At 47.2% G+C, this 20,426-nt stretch overlaps 1 protein-coding gene across 1 annotated transcript in view; it reads left to right on the forward strand.

Annotated features, from left to right (window-relative positions):
• The window catches only part of TMEM163 (transmembrane protein 163), a 259,455-nt gene that overhangs the window by 199,879 nt on the left and 39,150 nt on the right, over nucleotides 1-20,426 (forward strand). Inside the window, exon 5 of the mRNA XM_032145642.2 lies at nucleotides 12,568-12,664. Coding sequence (XP_032001533.1) covers nucleotides 12,568-12,664 — 97 coding nt within the window. The remainder of the gene's footprint in view (nucleotides 1-12,567; nucleotides 12,665-20,426) is intronic.

Below are 20,426 nucleotides of genomic sequence, written 5' to 3' on the forward strand. Positions count from 1 at the left end.
AAAGTTTCTGCGCAGGTACAGTGATGTCATCTCCACTCACTGTTGACCAGAGCAAGTCACACGGCCAAGCCCCATAGTGGGGAGGATGTATATGTCCCCTACACAAAGGTGCTGTCAATCGCACAGCAAAGGTAGGGGTGTGAGGTTGAGAGCAATTGATGTGAGCAATGATACACACTTCTGCAGGCCTACTAGGAATTGGCCTCCTTGTTTTCTTTTGACAACCACCCATCCCCTTCTTTATCATAGCACAGAAGCCTCAGAATCTGGCTCTGTGCTTGAATTGCATTGACCATGTAGCCCAGGATGGCTTTCAGTGCATGGGCCATGGGTTGGTCAAGCTTGGTTAAAGTAGTTTATGCACAGAGCCCAACACAAATTTGTAAACTTTCTTAAAATAATGTAAGATTGATGCACAGACCTCTTTTTGTAAAAAAAAAAAAAAAAAAAAAAAAAAAGCTCATCAGTATCCTTAGTGTATTTTATCTGTGGCCCAAGACAATTCTTTTTATTCCAGTGTAGCCCAGGGAAGCCAAAAGATGGGACACCCCTGACTTTGAACCCAGCACGAGAGAATTTCTGGAAACAAAGGGTTATGCTAACACAGTACATGATCAACCTGGTCTTGGGCCTCTTCATTCTTGTGACAGGTGGTATTTCCTGAAGATAACCACAACCATAGCCCCCCTCCACATGTTGTTCTACCATGCTACCTTGTCACTCCTCCATCAAGAGGTGGCGTCTTGTCCCCTTCTTCTTTAACCTCAGCAAGCCTATGGCTTACTTAAGGACTGCAGAATGCCCAGGAAGGACTTGGCATGCTTCCAAGGCCTTGTAGCTTCTGCCTGGCTTCAGTGGAGTACTGGCTTGGGGGAAGACAGCCCCCCTGCTACAGGAAGCCTGGCTACACCCGGGGGTGTTGGTTCAGCACTCTGGTTGACGGTCTCAGCTGAGCATGGCCTTCCAGCCATCCCTGCTCGGGGACGAATCACTTTGGCTTTCAGTCCTTGTTATCATTCCTCTTGGATTGAAAGTCCAGGGAGAGTGTCTGATGGGCCCAGCTTGGGTCAGGGGCCTGGGTTCCAGGTGGGGTGCAGTGACTGTCAGTCCTCCCCTCGCGGAGAATGGAGCCTGGAAGGAGCATTGAGGCCCATTACCCATGAAGAGGGGATGAATGCAGGTCAGGCCCTGCAAGTGTGCAGCACAGACAGTGCCTGAGTCAGCGTTGAAAAATGCGGATCTAATCATCTTCATCTTTTTCAAAGCTGTCAGGGGCTCTGCATGGTTTTTCACAAGAACATTTATGCAGCTTACCTTATAGCACGTGAGTCTCCACAGGGTTGGGTCTCACTCTCCCTGCTACTCAGCTTCCCAGCTGGATCCCTCGTGGAACCTTCACTCCAGCTTTTCTAGGGCATTTGTAATATCTCGAGGGGGAAAAGAATCTCCTTCACTTTGAAAGATTTTAGTGTAATCCATGTGCTGATGATTCCTGAGTCAGGTTTGAATCTAAACTCCTATTCCAGCTCCCTTCTCAACACCACCACTTGGATGTCTAACGCACACATCCCACACTTACTGCATCCACAGCTGCACTCCTGATCTTTTCTGCTCCCAGACCTGCTTCTCCTACTGTCTTCCCTGTCTCCGGAAATGGCAACTCTATCTTTTGCTTTTCTCAGGTTCAAAGCTTCAAATCTTTCTTGGCTCCTTTGTTTCCTACTATACATTAATAAGACTTGGCAGCTGTGCCTTCAGAATATATCCCTGAACAGACCAAAACTCAGAATCAGAAAATGTCCAGAGACTCATGCTTCAGTGCTACATCCTGATCCATGACATCATTTGCCACATCCTCACCTGCCTGGATATCCATGACATCATTTGCCACACCCTCACCTGCCTGGATATCCATGACATCATTTGCCACACCCTCACCTGCCTGGAGAGTCATGACATCATTTGCCACATCCTCACCTGCCTGGATATCCATGACATCATTTGCCACACCCTCACCTGCCTGGATATCCATGACATCATTTGCCACACCCTCACCTGCCTGGAGAGTCATGACATCATTTGCCACACCCTCACCTGCCTGGATATCCATGACATCATTTGCTACGCCCTCACCTGCCTGGATATCCATGACATCATTTGCCACGCCCTCACCTGCCTGGATATCCATGACATCATTTGCCACACCCTCACCTGCCTGGATATCCATGACATCATTTGCTACGCCCTCACCTGCCTGGATATCCATGACATCATTTGCTACGCCCTCACCTGCCTGGATATCCATGACATCATTTGCCACACCCTCACCTGCCTGGATATCCATGACATCATTTGCCACACCCTCACCTGCCTGGATATCCATGACATCATTTGCCACACCCTCACCTGCCTGGAGAGTCATGACATCATTTGCCACACCCTCACCTGCCTGGATATCCATGACATCATTTGCTACGCCCTCACCTGCCTGGATATCCATGACATCATTTGCCACGCCCTCACCTGCCTGGATATCCATGACATCATTTGCCATGCCCTCACCTGCCTGGATATCCATGACATCATTTGCCACACCCTCACCTGCCTGGAGATCCATGACATCATTTGCCACACCCTCACCTGCCTGGATATCCATGACATCATTTGCCATGCCCTCACCTGGCCTGGAGAGTCATGATATTGTTTGTCACACCCTCATCTGGCCTGGATATCACCACAGCCTGCACACTGCTCTCCCTGTTTCTGCCCTTGGTGAACAATGGTCCTGTTAAAACATGCCACATCGTGTCGTTTCCAAGTTCGTGCGCCCTGTGGCTTCCCATCTTTGTAAATGCCTAAATCCTGACAACAGCTCTAAGACCTTATATGATCTGCCTTCACCATTCTCCCTCTTTCTCACTCCCCTTTGGAGTTAGGAGGGTTCCACCTCAGAGCCTGAAGCTTCTTCTCCCTATACCTGCATGGCTTGCCCCCTAAAACAGTGCCTGGCACAAGGTGCAGTGGAAATGTGCAGGATGAATGAATTCTGGCATGCCTTTGAACTTGCCTTCCTTTTCCCCGGAACATACTTTTCACTCCTCTTTATCAAGTTAATTTCTTTGGTTTGTTCAAAGTCAGCTCAATTCTCAGCTTCTCTAGGAATATATATTTTTTTGAGACAGAGCCTTGCTCTGTTGCCCAGGCTAGAGTGCAGGGGTACAGTCTCAGCTCACAGCAACCTCCACCTCCCAGGCTCGAGTGATTCTCCTGCCTCAGCTTCCTGAGTAGCTGGGACCACAGATGTGCACCACCATATCTGGCTAATTATTGTATTTTTATTAGAGATGGGGTTTCACCATGTTGGCCAGGCTAGTCTCGACCTCCTGACCTCAGGTGATCTGCCCACCTTTGCCTCCCAAAGTGCTGGGATTACAGGCATGAGACGCTGCGCTTGGGCCTCTAGGAATATTTGTGTGTGATTTAAATGCCCCCTTTCTCTACTTGGAGGAAGAGGGCCATGTTTTGTCCTTGTAGCTAATGCACAGCAGGTTTCTTCGCAAATAGTAGACATTCAGTGTTTCTTCATGTTTCATAGGTCGTATCTGCACACACACAACTACAAAAACCATGATCAGCTTCTCTAGGAATATTTTTTCCTAAAGCAGGCCTCTATTCCCCATCCGTATTCAGCAAAACTGTTGTCACTCTCTTTGGGTATCTGCCTGGATATATTCCATGCATAGACAAGCAGTTGTACCTTCAGCAGATATTTAAGAAAAAATTGGAATTGGTGCAGCTAATTGCCCTGACATTGAAATACTCGCATGGTTTACTTGAAATAACCAGTTGGCTAAAGTACCAAGGTTTTTAGATGTCCATATTCTCCTGAGAAGCAGGTTTACCCTGAGAGTACCTTTAAAATCTTTCAAAAAAGCCACTGCTTCCTTTATTCCCTCAGCAGCTGGAATGCACTGAATTCCGGCCAGTCTGCCTTGTATCTCATGGGAGCCTGTAGGACCCATGTTCCCTGCACTGCCGCTTCTCCTGCCTTGCTCTAGCATCACCTCTTCCAGCATCCCTGCAGGTGCCTTCTCCTGGTCTCCCCACCTCCACCCACGTCCCTCTTTGGTCTTTTCTCAAAAGAGCAGCCCGAGTGATCCTTTTTGAATGTGAGTCAGGTTGCGTCATTTCTTTGCGGAGTCCTTCCGTGGTGCCCTGCCATCCTTAGTGGAAAAACACAAGTCCTTATGGTAATGGCAAGGCCCCTGGGTTCCAGCCATGCCGGCCTCGTTGCCGTAGGTTGAGCATGCTGGGTTCCCTCCTGCCAGGAGCCTTTGCACTCACTGTCCCTCTGCCTGGAGTGCTCGTCCCCAGGTGGCTGTAGAGCTGACTCTCCCATCTGGTAGGTCTTTGTTCAGATGTACCCTCATTAGAAAGAAGTGTGAGTACTGGATATAAAGTAACAGCGCCCCCCCACCCCGCCTTGTTCTCCCCTTTTTTCTGCTTTGTCTCTGTATATAATGTACTTACTTGTTCATGTGTTCATTGCCTATCCCCATGTGAGCTCCACAAGAGCAGGCAATTGCTGTCCTGTTCATGCCAAATCCTTGCCCTAGAACACAAGAATCACTGTTTTACTAATTAATTGGAAGACCTTGGGCCACGAGTCTCCGCGTGCATTCCCTGTGCAGTGTATACTGGAAGCAGAGATCTTGGGTAGGGTTTGGCAACCTTTAGACGGGCTGTTCCCTGTTCCTTTCTTTCTGTCCATTCCCCTCCACCCTGGAAATGTGAGACCTGGAAGCCCCAGGAAAATGGCCCTGGGAGCCTAGGCTGGGAAGAGGCCTCTCAGGCTCAGGTCAGTGTATCTCACTGTCCAGACCTTCCTTAAGCTTGGCAAGCCCCAAACAGACTCACTACTGGCTCCTCACTTCCTGTTCTTGGATGCGCCACCACCTCTTCCTTTGTGACCAGTCTCAAAATTGGGGTTGTCCTTGCACCCTTCTCCTCCTCTGCCTGTGTCCAGTCAGTCACCGAGTTCTGCCATTTCCATCTTCTTGGTGTCTTTCCATCTTGATTCTTTTCAGCTGTCATGGCCGGTGTGTAGAGTCATCAGTTTGCTTTCGTGCCCACTGACATTGTCTTCCAGTCTATTCCCCTCCCTCTAGTTCCTTTCCCTTCAACCCTCCCAACCCCAGCTGCAGTCAGGAGGGTCTTTGCAAAGCCCAGATCACATTATGGGTCTCCTTTGCTTAAAATGCTGCAGCAACTTCCTGTCGCCGCAAAGGTTTCCCCAACCTCAGACCTGTGTGTTCCAACTTGGTGATCCTGACCTATCTATGTACTATCTATCCTATCCTTTTATGAACTTAATATTTATCTAAATATAATCGTATTCATTTTTTCCCTAAGCAACAATATCTTTGTAGTCATGGAGCAATGATCATTTTTTTCTAAGGTACATTAAAATATGTAACTATTAAATACAAGAGGTGTTGGTCCATATGCCATCTAAGATCTGTTGTGTGTACCATGGGTGATGCACCCACCATCTTGAGGGAGCTTCCAGGATACACAGGGCCTCTTTGTGGCTATTGCTTTGCTGTTCCCCTGGGGCCAAATGCTCCAGGAACAGCATCTCCATTTTGAACTCCCACTGAAATAGGGCCCCACAGTGCTGTGTCTTTATGCTTCTGTCCATAAAGTTTCCTCTGTCTGGAGTAACTTCCAAAGCCTTCTAGTTTTTCCGCTTCATGATTCCTGTCCATTGTACACCCAGCTTAGATGTCACACTACAGAGCCATCTCTTCTTCCTGTTCCATCCCCCTAGGTTGTGTTTTATCACTCTGAGTTCTTTCTTCATTTTATTCCTCGTCCATTGCCTATTTTCACATTCACAAGTGATGGACTGTCTTGTAGTGATTTCCAGGTTTCCTATCCTAGATTCATGCTCTCTGGAGGCTGGGTATAGATTTTGTTTGCCTTAGCCTCAGGGCTTGACGCGTAGAACTTAAAATGTGAGTGACTGAATTTTCAAGTCCCTTTCTAAAATGCAGATAACTTGGTGAAGCAGTCACTGTGGCTGGAGATAGGTTGACGTTAGATGAAAACGAGAGAGACTGGCACGCAGACCTGGGGCTTGGGTGGAGGTATCAAAGGACTGATGTGCCTTCTCATAGTTTCCTAGAGCAGTCCCTGTTAGCCCACATAAATTGACCCCATCTTGAGGAGTGGCTTGGGGGATGGCCCCTTTGGTGAACCTGTGTATTTTCAGCCCAACCTTCAGAGCTGTACTGTCTAGTATGGTTGTCACCAACTACATGTGGCTATTTGATTTTTAATGAAAAGAAATTAAAATTTCATTTCTTCAGTTGCAGTAACCACATTTGCAATACTCAATAGATACCCGTGGCGAGTGGCTACCGTATAGAATAGCATCCATCATCGCAGAAAATGCCCTGGGTCTGCTCTGCTCTAGAGACTAATCGTTCAACAAGTTCCTCATGTTGACTTTTGTCCCTAAAGTAGATGCCAGAAATAAAGTCCTATCTAAGTGGGATTTCAGTTGGTCAGGTTCTCTTCAGCTTGTGTATTATTACAGATGTAAACCAAAGGTCATTTGTTGAGGAAGGAGAGGTTTTAATGGTTGCAACTTGAGGAAGTGGAGGCTCTTACCATGGAGAGGGTAGGGAACGCTTGCATGGAAAGCTGTGGTCTGAGTGACTGTCCCTGGTCCAAGTCAGTCTCACCTGCTCCACAAACACAGCAGGTAGAGGAAGATAGAGGAGAGAGATGGGAAATGGATGGAGAGAGAGGATGAGGGGCTGGAGCTCAGGAGAGTTGAGGGAAGAAACGAGGTGAAGATGAGTACAAACATGAAGGGAAGTGGGGGAGTTCCAGAAGGAGTAGAGGAGGGAGGCATTGATAGTGAGGGATCGAGGGAGGGGTGGAGTCTTAACCAGATGGTGCCGGTTTGGCTTCTCCATGATCGAGAGGAGAGAATGGCTTACAGCCATTCCTTGCTCACTTTCTCCTTTTATCCTGCCTCCAAGATGAGCTTCCTCTGTGGCTTTGTTTGAAATGTCAGAACACACGGAGAGAAAGAGGGCTTAGCTCGAGAAAACCAGCATTAGGAATCGTGCAGCCATAAATACCGTGTTATATGCTCACACCACTTAACTTCATTATTTGCTTCACATTTGAGCACTGTCTCAGATTACAAATGCTTTGGAGACCAGAGTGACAGATGATACGTGAAACAATTACAGGTTAAACTGTGGGATGAATTGGTTAATCACCAGGGCTACTTTGTGTTTAGATCTGTCGTAAACTAGAGGGTGATTGGAGAAGCTTCCCTTGTTTGGCTCTTTTGATCTGATAGGAAGTAACCTAGAATTGGTAGGCTAGGACTCAGGCGATTTTAATGTGAGCCACAGGCCTTTAAACCTACAATTGACAAGGGGCCAAACTTTCGATCCAACAACATTTTGTGTATGAGTGTCTGTCAGTAGGTTTTGCCCTTATAATTTCAGAATCAAACACTGATGCTTCTGGAGATTTACAGTACTGTGCACAGTTAGCAATTTGGAGCCCTTAGCAGAATAGAAAAAAAAAAAAAAAGGGGGCTTTAACTACCTTTAATCATTTCTTTGAAGTGGCTTGTTAACCGTTGCTTCCTTTCAGACATTAAGTGTGTCTTTGTGTGTGTGTGTGTGTGAGACAGGGTCTTTCTCCATCACCCAGACTGGAGTGCAGTGGCACGATCATGGCTCACTATAGCTATAACCTCCTGGGCTTAAGCAATCCTCCTGCCTCAGCCTCCTGAATAGCTGGGACTACAGGCACACACCACCATGCCCAGCTAATTTATTTTTTGTGGAGGTGCAGTCTCTGTATTGCCCAGGCTGGTCTCAAACTCCTGGCCTCAAGCAGATCTGCCTGGGCCTCTCAAAGTGCTGGGATTACAGGTGTGAGCCACCACACCCGGCCTATTCAGTGGTTCTTAAACTTGAGCGTACATCAGAATCACCTGAAGGGCTTGTTAAAACACAGATTGAGGGGCCACATCCCCAGAGTTTCTGATTCGGTAGGTCTGGGGTGGACTCACTCAGAATTTGCTTTTCCACCAAGTTCTTATGTGACGCGGGTGCTGCTGATTCGTGGACCACACTGTGACAACCATTGATCCGGTGGGTATTTATTTATTTAGAGGTGGAGTTTCGCTCTTGTTGCCCAGGCTGGAGTGCAGTGGTGTGATCTCAGTTTACTGCAACCACCTCCTCCCAGGTTCAAGTGATTCTCCTGCCTCTGCCTCCCAAGTAGCTGGGATTACAGGCATGCACCACCATGCCCAGCTAATTTTGGATTTTTAGTAGAGACGGGGTTTTTCCATGTTGGGCAGGCTGCTCTTGACCTCCTGACCTCAGGTGAGCCACCCACCTCGGCCTCCCAAAGTGCTGGGATTACAGGCGCACCTACGCTGCGCCCGGCCGGGAATTTAAATTTGGTTTCAGTCTGGGTTGACTGGGGGATTATGCTGAAGGGGTACAGCTCATTTGCCTCTTTCTGATCCATGAAGTTCTCCCCCAGAGTTGGGGCGGGAGGGAGGAGTCTGTGTTCTTTTTAGTGACCTGGTTCCTCAATGCCCTTGTTACTGGCCAGGCCAGCCTTTCTGGGTTGAGGCCAGGGATTGCGGATGGAGCAATTACCCTTTGCCCCCCACCCGTCTCTGGTCCCCCAAGCCTGGAAGCAGCTCATACTTGCAGATGCAGAAGCAGTCGTATTTGCGCTGTTTGCTCCTGACTCAATCTTCACAGCATCCTGGAGACCACTAGTCCCAGGGCAGTGGTGGTGTGAGCACGTGATGTGGCTGCCCAGAGCTTTCGTGTGGCTGGATGGTTGACCAGGGCTGGCTGCTAGGAGGGAGGCAGTTGAATGGGATTCTATTTCTGGGTGGACTTCACAAACTCCTTGAGTGACCTTAGGCAAGCCGGCTAATCCTTGACTCCTCCATTTTTAAACACTAGTGTTTATAAAACACCTCTCTCCCCACCCCTCATCCATAAAATAGCAGAAAAACAAAACCCTGGGTCTGGTGAGTGGCCTCCAGGGGACTGATGAGCTGATGTGTGGAGCTCTGAGTGCTAGAGGAGAAAGCTGCTGTGTAAACACAATAAATATTAATAAATGGTTAAAAAAATAGCACCGTGCCCTCTGCTAATAATAGCTGCTTTGGGCTGTTGGAGACACTCTGACACACAGGCTCCCAGCAGTGTGGAAGGAGGGGTGACTGTGGGTTTTGAATCTGTAACACATTTAAAAGATGCAAATGAGTTTTTGAAACATTTTGGAGTATATTCATGAGTATATTGGTGAAGAAAATAGGATTACAATTCTGTGAAATTCAACTTTAATAAACCAAATCACAAATTTCTTTTGATTTTCATTATATTTCAGGGTTGCCTTTACCATGTGGGCCATTCCACAGGCATTTGGCTGACGTGTTGGGAGCCTCTTTCCTCCTCCCATCCCCAGTGGTAAATGGTTGATGCTTCCTTAGACTCCATGGGGGGAGCTTATGATCAGTCAGGGATGAATCCATTGATGTTTGATCCACTCTACTGCATGAGGAGCACCTGCTACATGCTATGTAGTTCTTGCCCTTACAGAATGTCTAGTGTAATTTTGAGTAAAGATAAGCAATAAATTATGTATGAGGCCCTTCCTTGCATCCTTCACACTCATCTCCTTAGGTAAATGTAAACAGAATCCATATCCGCCTTTTGTGCGATGGGGGCGTGGCTGCAGTGAGCTGGTGAGAGGCAGTTCCTGCATTATCACCACTGTTCCCTGTCAGAAAGAAGCAGGCATTTGTTCCTTCCTTCCCCCGGAGGAGTATGGAGATGGAAGCTCCCTTGGGGATATGGTGACAAATTACGTGTAGAGTATAGCACACGAGTTATGGCTGCCCTACTTGATTTTCAGGGAGTGAAAGCTGGTTGACAAACAAATGCACTACAAGGCCTATTAGGTCCCACGAGACCCCCTTCCTTCCTCCCCAGCTTGGATGTCGCTTCTATCTCAGCCTCTGTTCCAGGGAGTCCTGTGTTGTCACCTCACAGTGGAAGCTTCCTAGGGACAGGGCCCCACCTGACTCTAGGCTGCACATTCTCAGTCCTGTGTACACAAGAATTGCCTGGGGAGCTTTTAAACAAATGCAGAGGCTTAGGCTTACACCTGGAAATTCTGATAAAATTGAACTGGAGTGGTGTCCAGGAAACTTTAAAAAAAAAAAAAAAAAAGAATTCCCTCGGTGAGTACAATGTGCTCTCAGTGCTGGGAAGTGCTGAGTTGATGACTGAAGTTACCTGAAAGGGTTAATTAAAGAGCGAGTCTGTGAGTCACTCAGGAGTTTTGTGAATGGAGGGAAGAACCACATTGTGAAACTTTCCTTGGAGGCCTTTCCTGATTTTAGGCTCTTCTCCTGTAATGGGACCTCTGATGCACATGTGCTCACAGGGAGGAATGGTTACTCCAGGTCTCTAGCACAGCTGGTCCAGAACTGTCTTCCAAACAGGAGGCAAGTGCTTTGGGAGTGATGGTCCCCAAGCCCTAGGAATCCCTGCTCTTGCTACAGTACATAGTCATTAAAGGGCCCTCCAGTAGGTTCATTCACCTCATTCCTCCAGGACTCTATCATGGCTCCCTTTGTCCCTGATTCCAGTGTTAGGACTGTGGTTCCCAGCCCCAGGTGCACTGTCACACACAGGAAGCACATTAGCACCTACTTAATGCCTGAATTGTCGCTTCTGCCCCTGGTGGATCATGGGGCCACGTTGCTCACAGCATTCATGTAGGGTCTGTAGGATGGCAACTTCTTTCCCCTGTTGACTTTGGTGATCAAACCCTGAACTGTATTCTCCTAGAGGTGACTTACTGTCAGTCCTTGGTCTAGGGGTGGTCACCCTGGGGGTGTGGCAAGTTACAGTCGAGTCCATTCCCAGGTTGTGTCCTTGTCACTATCAATTGTGCAGACTCTTCAGCAGCGTGGAGTTCTCCCAGTTAAGATCCTCAATGTTTTTTTTTTTTTTTTTTTTTTTTTTGCAGAGCCTGTGTCCCTTGGGGGGTGATGTTCCTTCCATCATCCGTGTGTATATTCATTTGCTCAAGTCTGTGCTGATTCCTAACCCACTCATTCCTTTTCCTTCCATCTCTGTTCTTTTCTGTGTTTTGCTCCAACCTGTGATGACTCCGTCTTTGCTTTTGAAGGAATAAAACCTACACCACAGTGTGACTTAGAAGCCGACTGAGTGGACTCCAAACAGCCTCGCTTACCTGCTTTTATTCCTCACTCCTAAATGTGGAGGATGGAGTCTGTTCACAGGTTTACTGGGATTATAAGTAGGTGCCACCTCAAAATTAGGTGAGCAATTTGGGGCCATGCTGTTAGTCTAGAGAAGGGACTCCAAGGTGGATAATAAAACATGATTTTGTTTGATAGTTGGGGCAAGATTGCTCAGGAGGCTGCCAAATGGTGGAGACATCAAGCTGGGACAGGAATGATCTCAACCTCACTGTAGTCACTCTTGTATTTTTTATCTTTTCTCTCCCTCTTCATGTTCATTTGATCTTTTAACCCTTGTAATGGTATCATTTCCTCGTGCCTACCTTCATCTTCCGTCACTCTTCATTTTTCCATCCTGAGATTTGTTGTGTCTGGGTTGTCAGAGACTTTTCCTATGTCCTGAGTCCCATAGCCTTCTTTGCCAGTCCCCACGTTACACCCCCAGCTGTGTGTCCTCTGGCTTCACCCTTGGCCTCACTGCGCACCTGCTCCTGCCTCCGCCTGTACTGAGTGTCTTGGTTGACCGTCTCCTTTCTTACCCCTCATTTCTGCCTTTTAGAGTTTCTATCTTACCACAAACTCCTGTCTTGTCATTACCAAATCATTTCTCCTTTTCATCATTAGGAAAATGCAAAGGTGTCTATCACGTCATATCCAAAAGTGACAGAGTAGACTTTCCTTTGCTTAAGCTAACAGTAATGGCTTCCCATTTTATGTTTGGTACATTGTCTCATTTCCTCTTTAGGTAGGGAATATATTCTCATTTGAAAGATGAGGAAATCAAGGCTAAGAGAGACAATAATCAAGATCACACAAGTTAAGTAAATGGTAGAGCTTGGCATGTCTCATGCCAGAGCCTCCATTCTGCTGTTAAACCATGTGCCTTCCTGTTTGAGCAGGAATGAAACATCACATTTGCCAGGCAAGGGAGAAAGATTTCATGGCCTTGAAGACCCTTCCATGCCAGCATTCATGGGATGCTGTGAGCTTCTGTAGGATGGTGACCGCTTTTCCCTGCGGTTGACTTTGGTGATCAAACTGAACTGTATTCTCCTAGAGGTGACTTAGTGTTGATGCGTGGACTGTGGGTGGTCACCCTGGGGGTGTGGCAAGTTACAAGTGAGTTCATTCCCAGATTGTGTCTTTGTCACTGTCAATTGTGTGGACTCTTCAGCAGCGTGAGTTCTCCCAGTTAAGATTCTCAATGTTTTGTTTTTTTGCAGAGCCTGTGTCATCTTGGGGGTGATATTCCTTCTGTCATCCATATGTATAGTGGTCAAAGCCATCCATGACCTCTCAACTAGGCTGCTCCCAGAAGTGGTAAGGTCCTTCTTCTTCCTTAACAATCCTTCCTGCCAGTGCTGGCCCCCTGGGCTGCCTCTCATCGCAGGGTTCCTGGGTGGAGTCGGGCATGTTGAGAGGGAACAGACAACATTCTGGGGGATTAGAAGAACTTGTTGCAGGGATGCAAATAACCTGGTGGAGAGAAACACTGGGCAAGGTGAAGAGACTCCAGATAGGTGAGCTAGGACTGGGTTCTGTGTGCCTTTCCTTAGCTATTTTCACTATTTTTAAAGCAAGATTTTTGTGTGTGTGTAAAGAGAAATTGGGTTATTTTTGTGAAGCAGAGTGATTCAATCTGTGTTGTTTGCATCTGTTGTTCTGTGTTCATTCAATGATCGTTGTATTAAGAATTATTTTTTTCCTTTGCACCTCAATTCAATACATAAAGCTACCCATGTTAGGTTTTCTGGCACAATTGACACTGGGATATTGAAACTGGAGGACACAAATTCATATTAAAATGGGTCTTTGACTGCTTTGTCCTCTGGGTGAGAGTCATTACCGGCACTCTGATTCTTTTTCCCTCCCTCCCCTTATGAGTGCTGAGAAAAGAAATATTTTTACAGCCTCCTGTCATGCAGTCTTCATGGCAGGCAGCTGATTTGGTTACCAGGAGATGAGGATGCTGCCATTACAATGATTCCCTGTGTACAAGTTGCAATGGAAATTTGAATGCAAAATCTGGTCTCCTCTTAGGATGTGATTTGATGTGAGCTTGGCTACATGCACCATCTGATGTAAGACCAAAATGATTAGACCTTTAATTTTTCTTTCGAAAAAAGATATTAATCCTTGTTGGGGTGATGTATTGCACATATGTGTGTTTGTGTGTGTATGTGTGTTTTTATAGGGAAGATGAAAATGAGGTGAGACATTCTCCTGCATTTAGCAGAGGCATGGAAGTGGCTGCTTTAAGTTGTTTTCCTCACTCCCTCGTAAATGATTAGCGCCATCCCTTTAATGATCTACCAGGATTTTAACTGTTATTATCACCGCAATTGGCCAGCGCTTACTCTCTAACATCTCAGTGACAGGGAGGAAGAATGGATACGGGGATAGGAATGTACCTGTTTGTGGTATTTAGTCTTTTTCAGAAGCAGAGATAGCCCAAACAAATATTATGATTTATTACAGTCCTGTGCTCTTCATCTCCTACTTACCAATCTCCCTGGTTGCCTGGCATATGGGACTCTCGCGTCCTCCTCCTCCATCAGACTTGCTAGCCTGCATTTCATTCAGTCAGAATCTGAACCTTAGGTAAGATATGAGGGCGCCAAGTGTGATTATACATGTTAGATGTCAGTCAGGTAACATCTACATTTTATAGGCGTTGCAAATATGCCTCAACTCTGAGAAATGTTTATTGGTGGGAATTTTCTGCACTATGCCAGTTGACACATTCATTTATTTAGGCATTAAAAATTAATTTCCAGCAGGGCTCACGTGATAGGGGATGGATGGCTGTGCTCACAGTCCTTGCAGTGGCTCTCCTTGTTATTCTCCCGATAGCTGAACCACTTTTAACTGGGAGCAATCTCTTATTATCCCACAGTGCAAATACTCTTAAGAGAAGCAGCTGACTGACTTACATTCCCCCTCAAGGTGTACGTGTCCAACACCCAGCCTCACCTGGGGTTCAGAGAAGCTGAAGATTCCATGGTTGCGCCTGTCCTTACAGAACCCATACCATCTGCACCTTTGATGAATTGTGCTATGGGATTGTAAACATTTAATTTACTTACTTTTTTAAATTGACAATAATGATATATATTTATGGGGTACATAGTGATGTTTTGATACATATCATGTATAGTGACCAGATTAGGGTAATTAGTGAATTAGCATATCCATTATCTCAAATATTTATTATTTCTGTGTTGGGAACATTCAATACCTAGCTATATAATATGTTATATATTATACAATTATAACCTATATAATATATGATTGTTCACTCTAGTCATCCTATAATTGTTGAGAACACTAGAACTTATTCCTCCTATCTAGCTGTAATTTTGTATCCTTTAACAAGTCCCTCCCTTCCCCCTCCCCTCGTCAGTCTCTAGTATCCTCTGTTTTACTTTTTACTTTCACACCATCACCTTTTTCTAGCTCGCTCATGAGTGAGAACATATGATGCTTGTCTTTGTGTGTCTGGCTTATCTCACCTAATGTAATGACCTCCAGTTCCATCCGTGTTGTAGCGAATGACAGGATTTCACTTTTTTTTTTTTTTAATGGCAGAATCGTATTCCATTGTGTATATAGGACACATTTTCTTTATCCTTTCATCCATTGTTGGTGTGGGATTTAAAAATCACACCCATTTATGGTCGTCTCATCAGAACTCTGAAGAAGCGATGCCAGATGGTTTTGCTGGTGGTTTTGTTTAAGCTTCAGAGTTGTTAACTAAGGAGCTTTCAAGCTGTGTGAGCTCCCGTCTCCAGAGGGGAAGGCCTCCTCCTCGGCTGAGGGCTGAGTGGCCCACGGGGCCAGGTAAATGCTGCCGGGTGGCAGCTGACCGTGTCTCCATCCTGGGTCTTCTGGTTCCCTTGGCTAGAGGTTTATAGAAGCCAACAGGTGACAGCCAGGCCCCTGACCTCTGGCCTGCAGTAATCCAAAATGTGCATTTATTCACAATACTTCATCTCAATTAGGAGTCACAAACTCGAATGCTCGTAGAAGCCAGTTCTGAAGCAAAAATAGGAGAAATGACCAGGTCTGTGGCAACTGGGGTGTGCACGCCTGGATGAAGGGCCTGGCCGCTTCTGGAGATGTCATACTGGAATGTGGGCTGTACAGAAGACTCATCATCATCATCACCGTCTTCTGAGTGTTAAAAAGGAAGTGGAAATCTATGTTTAATGTGAGATAAATTGGCAACTAATTAAACATTTTTGAAAACTGTGGTTGAGAGTAGGTGGATAATTTCATGCAGGTTAAATAAAGCATGCCTCCTGGCTGCACACAGAGAGTTTGCTGCTTCTGCAGAAACCAGGCTGTGAGGGTAGGATCTGGGCAAAACCAGGGAGACCAGTGTTTAGGGCCTCTGTGTCACAGACTTAGCTCTGTGTGACACTTCCCCCTTAGTCTCAGTTGCAGAACTGCGTTTTACATGGGATTTCTGTCCAGCTGTGACTGTAGGTTCTGTCAGAAACAGCGTCTTCCCTTCCCCAGCCCTGTCGCTTGGCAGCCTTCTTTTTAGTTTCGCCGCACAGTTCTCAGAGTGGGAATAATTGCAGGAATGGGTAAGTCTGAGTAAGAGAGCTGTGCAACTGGAATTTCCCAGCTGTAAAGTTGGTTGACTCTGAGCCTCGGTGGTGTTGCCTGCCCCTCAGGGTTTTGCTGGAGCAGTCAGGCCAGCCGGCTCTCTGGGGACCTGGAACAGGACCTGGGGACTCTGCTCCAGGGCTCTGTGGGCAAATGGCTACAGGCTGCTGCCTCCCAACTTGCAGGTGGTTCATGAAACAGGTTCCACAGAGCCGTCTCTGAAACTGCAGTTCTGGAAGCCGGGACGTGTGTGGCCTGTGCCACAATGGTAGTAATAGTGCTTTCCTTTTACCAATAGGCTGCTTTATTTTTGTTTTATTTTAGCATGAAGGGATAGTTTTAATCAAAATAAGCAGGTTCCAGAAACCCATGACACTACTGACCCTCTGCCTCCCCGACTGCATCTTTTTAATTTAGTTATTGTTATATTTTTTTAATTAACAAGTAAAAATAGTATATCTTTATGATGTCTTAACCATTCCACAGTGATGCGTTTATTAATATGGGTTGTTTTAAAAGAATTATCTCGCGCTCCCCGTTTTTACCCCACCAGCCACGCCTGGCTTTGGTAAGAAGGGGCAGGTGGCGAGTTTCTTCTTTCTTCGGACCCAGGGGCTCTGAAAGCTGAAGTGATCTTCCTGAGGTTGTCAGCTGGGTGGTGGCAGAGCCTGGATTTGAACCTGGTCTCCTCGTCCAGGACTATCTTGGCCCTGGCACATGGGGCCTTTAGGATCCTGCTGCCCATTGGCTTTTTGGCTCCGGCCTCCTGTCTATCTTCTCCCCACGCTCCTGAGGGCAGTGCTGCCGAGGGCTGTCCCAAAGCAGGAGGATGTGCAGACCCTCAGCTGGCCCTGCCTGTCCCTGGCCTTTCTGGCTACTCCTGCCACCTACGCCCCTTTCCACATGGGCCCCTTCACTCTGTGCTGCTGACCAGGGTGTGCCTCCACTGCCTTGTCTCTTGAAAGCCCACATGCCGGCCGGGCGCGGTGGCTCACGCCTATAATTCCAGCACTTTGGGAGGCCGAGGCAGGCGGATCACCTAAGGCCAGGAGTTTGAGACCAGCCTGGCTAACATGGTGAAACCCCATCTCTACTAAAAATACCAAAAAAAAAAAAAAAAAATTAGCCAGGTGTGGTGGTGAATGCCTGTAATCCCAGCTACTCTGGAGGCTGAGGTGGAAGAATCGCTTGAACCAGATTGCACTCCAGCCTGGGCGACAGTGCAAGACTCTGTCTCAAAAAAAAAAAAAAAAAAAAGCCCACATGCAAGTACACCAAGCATCGGTGGAGACTGCATCAGGACAGTGTGGGATGAGGGGGGAGGGTGGGATGCGTGGAGCACGTGGAGGGTGGCGCTGGAGTGAAGCTGCCGAGCGTGGTGGAAGGGTTGGGCGTGGGTGCATCTGTCCAAGGTGTGGCGCTCTCTACCTTTTCTTACCTGTGTGACCGCAGGCAAGTCACGCGGTCGCCCTGACCCTGGGTCCCCTCTTAGGTAAAATGGACATGGCACCTCCATCCGAGGCTTATGATAAGGATCAAATGAACAGTTAGGAGAATCGGCAGTAGAGGACAGCCCTGCTGTGGTGGCTGCAGCTCTTCTGCCTTTTGAAGCTTCTGAATTGCTAATCAAGGTTGCCCCAAATAGTGGCCGGAGGTGATTTCAGACTCGGCTCGTGAGCACCATCTAAACATGTCCAGTTGTGGCTTCTCTGATGCTTGGCCTTGTGGGGTCCCTGGATGGAGCTTGTATTGCTGTCTTGGGCTTCAGTCAGATGTAGCTGTCTTTGGGCCAGTGTCCTGGGGAACGCTGAACATGCCATTGGAAGACCTGACCTCTAGGCCTAACCCACCCCTAACTGGCTGAGTAACTTTTAGCAAATCACGCTTCCTCTCTGAGCAAGTTTCTTCATGACAAAAATGGATGCAGTACCTACTACTCGACAACAGAATTGTGAGAAGTAAATGATGTAATAATGAATGTAGAAATGCTTTATAAGGACTCGCACGCTTTACAAAGGAAGATGATGATATTGTTTCTGAAGTTAAAGTTCTAGAAGTCCCGTCCTTGCCCTTGAGCTTTCTCTGTGTCCTGATCAATGACCAGCTCATTAGTGGCCTCTGCCTTGCATGGACCATGAGCTCTTCACCTTGCGCTCTTGGCCAGTGTCTGGGCCCAGGCTCCTTAAGTGGTCATGCGGCAATAATGCTGATTATCATTATAATTAGAGTAATAAACAGTCACATGTTGGCAATAAATAACACATGAACATATATGAACATATGCTGATACTAATAGTAATGGCTACCATTTGATTGCTCATGTCCAGACCAACCCTCTGTCTAGGCACTTGGGATTCAGAGTCAAATAGCAATAATGGCTAGAGTTTTTGCATTGCACTGCAAAGCCTTTTACTTAGAGGACTTGGCTTTTGCTCCCAAGGAGCACAGTTGGGGAGAGACTCATTAGCTGCTACATTAAATATGTAGTGATAACAGCTATAATAGACACGATCACATGAGAACACAGGAGCTTTTTTTGTCAAGCCTGGAGTAGGGGGAGGTATGTGGGGACCTTCCCCAGTAAGCAGACACTCCATGCGACATCTGAAGGAGGGATGGTTGTGGGCAAGGCAGGCGATGAGTGGGAGGAGGCGTGGGAAGAGGAGGTACTTCCAGGCGGAGCTGCAGAGGGGGCCACAGGTTCTGTGTGCACCTGTGGTCTCTGTCATACTTTTGTGTCCTGTTTACAGGAGAGTCTCTGGGTAGAAGGAGGAAGGAATAGGGAGAGCAAAGGAGGAGGGAAAAGGAAGAAAGGGAAAATGACTTTGTGTTGTAAGTCAGAAATGATGCTTGGCAAAATTTTGTTTTCTCTGTCTTAATTAGTAAGGTTCCCCTTCCAAGCTCTCCTTGTCTGTCTCCTCCCTGAGTTTTTGCCTAAAATTCCTTCCCATTCACTAGAACCAAGCAGTTTCCCTCCAGCGATAAAAGGGAGCCCCTCTCAGTTATTCATTTCCCTGCAGTCATTAGCGTCATTTGGTCTCCAGACCCCGTGGATTGTGGCTCTGGCGAGGTGGCCATCTCTCTTCCCTGGTGCATCCGCCTGCTCTTGAGGCCAGGCTGGCTCTGCAGGCCCTGTAGAGGCCGGTGGTGCTCCTGCAGGAGCCTCAGATGGGACTCCATGCTCCTGAGCAAAACTGGAAACAGAATTCTCGTCAAAGATACGTTAGGTTTGGGGCCGGGCGCGGTGGCTCACACCTGTAATCCCAGCAATTTGGGAGGCCGAGGCGGGCGGATCAGTTGAGGTCAGGAGTTCGAGACCAGCCTGGCCAATATGGTGAAACCCCGTCTCTCCTAAAAATACAAAAATTAGCTGGGCGTGGTCGCGGGCACCTGTAATCCCAGCTGCTTGAGAGGCTGAGGCAGGAGAATTGGTTGAACCCCGGAGGTGGAGGTTGCAGTGAGCCAAGATTGTGCCACTGCACTCCAGCTTGACTGACAGAGCGGGACTCTGTCTCAAAGAAAAAGAAAAAATTAAGCCTTGGATTTTGTGAAATTACAACAAATTTTGTTATAGATCTAACTGACTTCTGTTCATGGTGGATGAATTGGAGCATCCTCCATTCTGTAACATAGGAGGGGAGCTTCCAGGGGGCAATGGCAGAATAGTGGGCTTCATGAGGTGGGAACAAGGAAACAGAAATAGAAGAAAAGCAGAATGGTTAACATTGGGTTACTTTAAATTACTTTTTTTGTATGGATTAAAGCAGAGGGGACTTCTTGTGACACTGACTTAGACTGGAATCTTCTGTTTTCAGGAAAAAATAGCCTGTTTTGGGATCTGTCTGCTTCTTGAAAGTTTCAGTTTGGTTATGTGGCATTTAGCATGAATGACTCCATTCTTGTTTGGTCTGGTCTGTTGGGGCCTAGTGCAGGAGCTCAGGCCAAAGCAATGGCCTCTCAGAGTTTTGTGTAATGATTTGGAAGCCCCCAGCCAAGAACTTTTCCCAGAGATGTCCCACCTGCGGAGGTGACTGTGATTCTTCCATCATAGGCTTCTGTGTATGCACCATGCTCAGTATTCAACCTGTAGCTTGGGGTGTCAGGAGTGATTGATATGTTCTTCAGCCATTTATTATCTCGCTCTCAGTGAGTTTTGCCTTGAGGAGGATCGAGACAGCCTCGCCTGCCTTCTCCCCACACCCTTGTCTTCAGTACAACTTGGCATTTGTCCTCTCACTCATCCTTCCCTCCCACTAAGGGCCTCTCCCCTCCACCCAGGCTGGAGTGCCAACCTGAACTCTGTGAGCTCCCCTCCTGCTTTCCTCCTTGGAAATGTGGCTTCTACACACATGCCTTCTTTTTTGGGTGTCTCCTAGCCACTTGTGGCCAAGCCACCTTCCCAGGCATTGACTTCCAGCCCCTTCCCTGACTTTGCCACTCGTGAAAGTGCTGTCTGAAGACACTCATC

Source organism: Hylobates moloch, unplaced genomic scaffold, assembly GCF_009828535.3.
Source record: "Hylobates moloch isolate HMO894 unplaced genomic scaffold, HMol_V3 SCAFFOLD_24, whole genome shotgun sequence".
NCBI lineage: Eukaryota > Metazoa > Chordata > Mammalia > Primates > Hylobatidae > Hylobates > Hylobates moloch.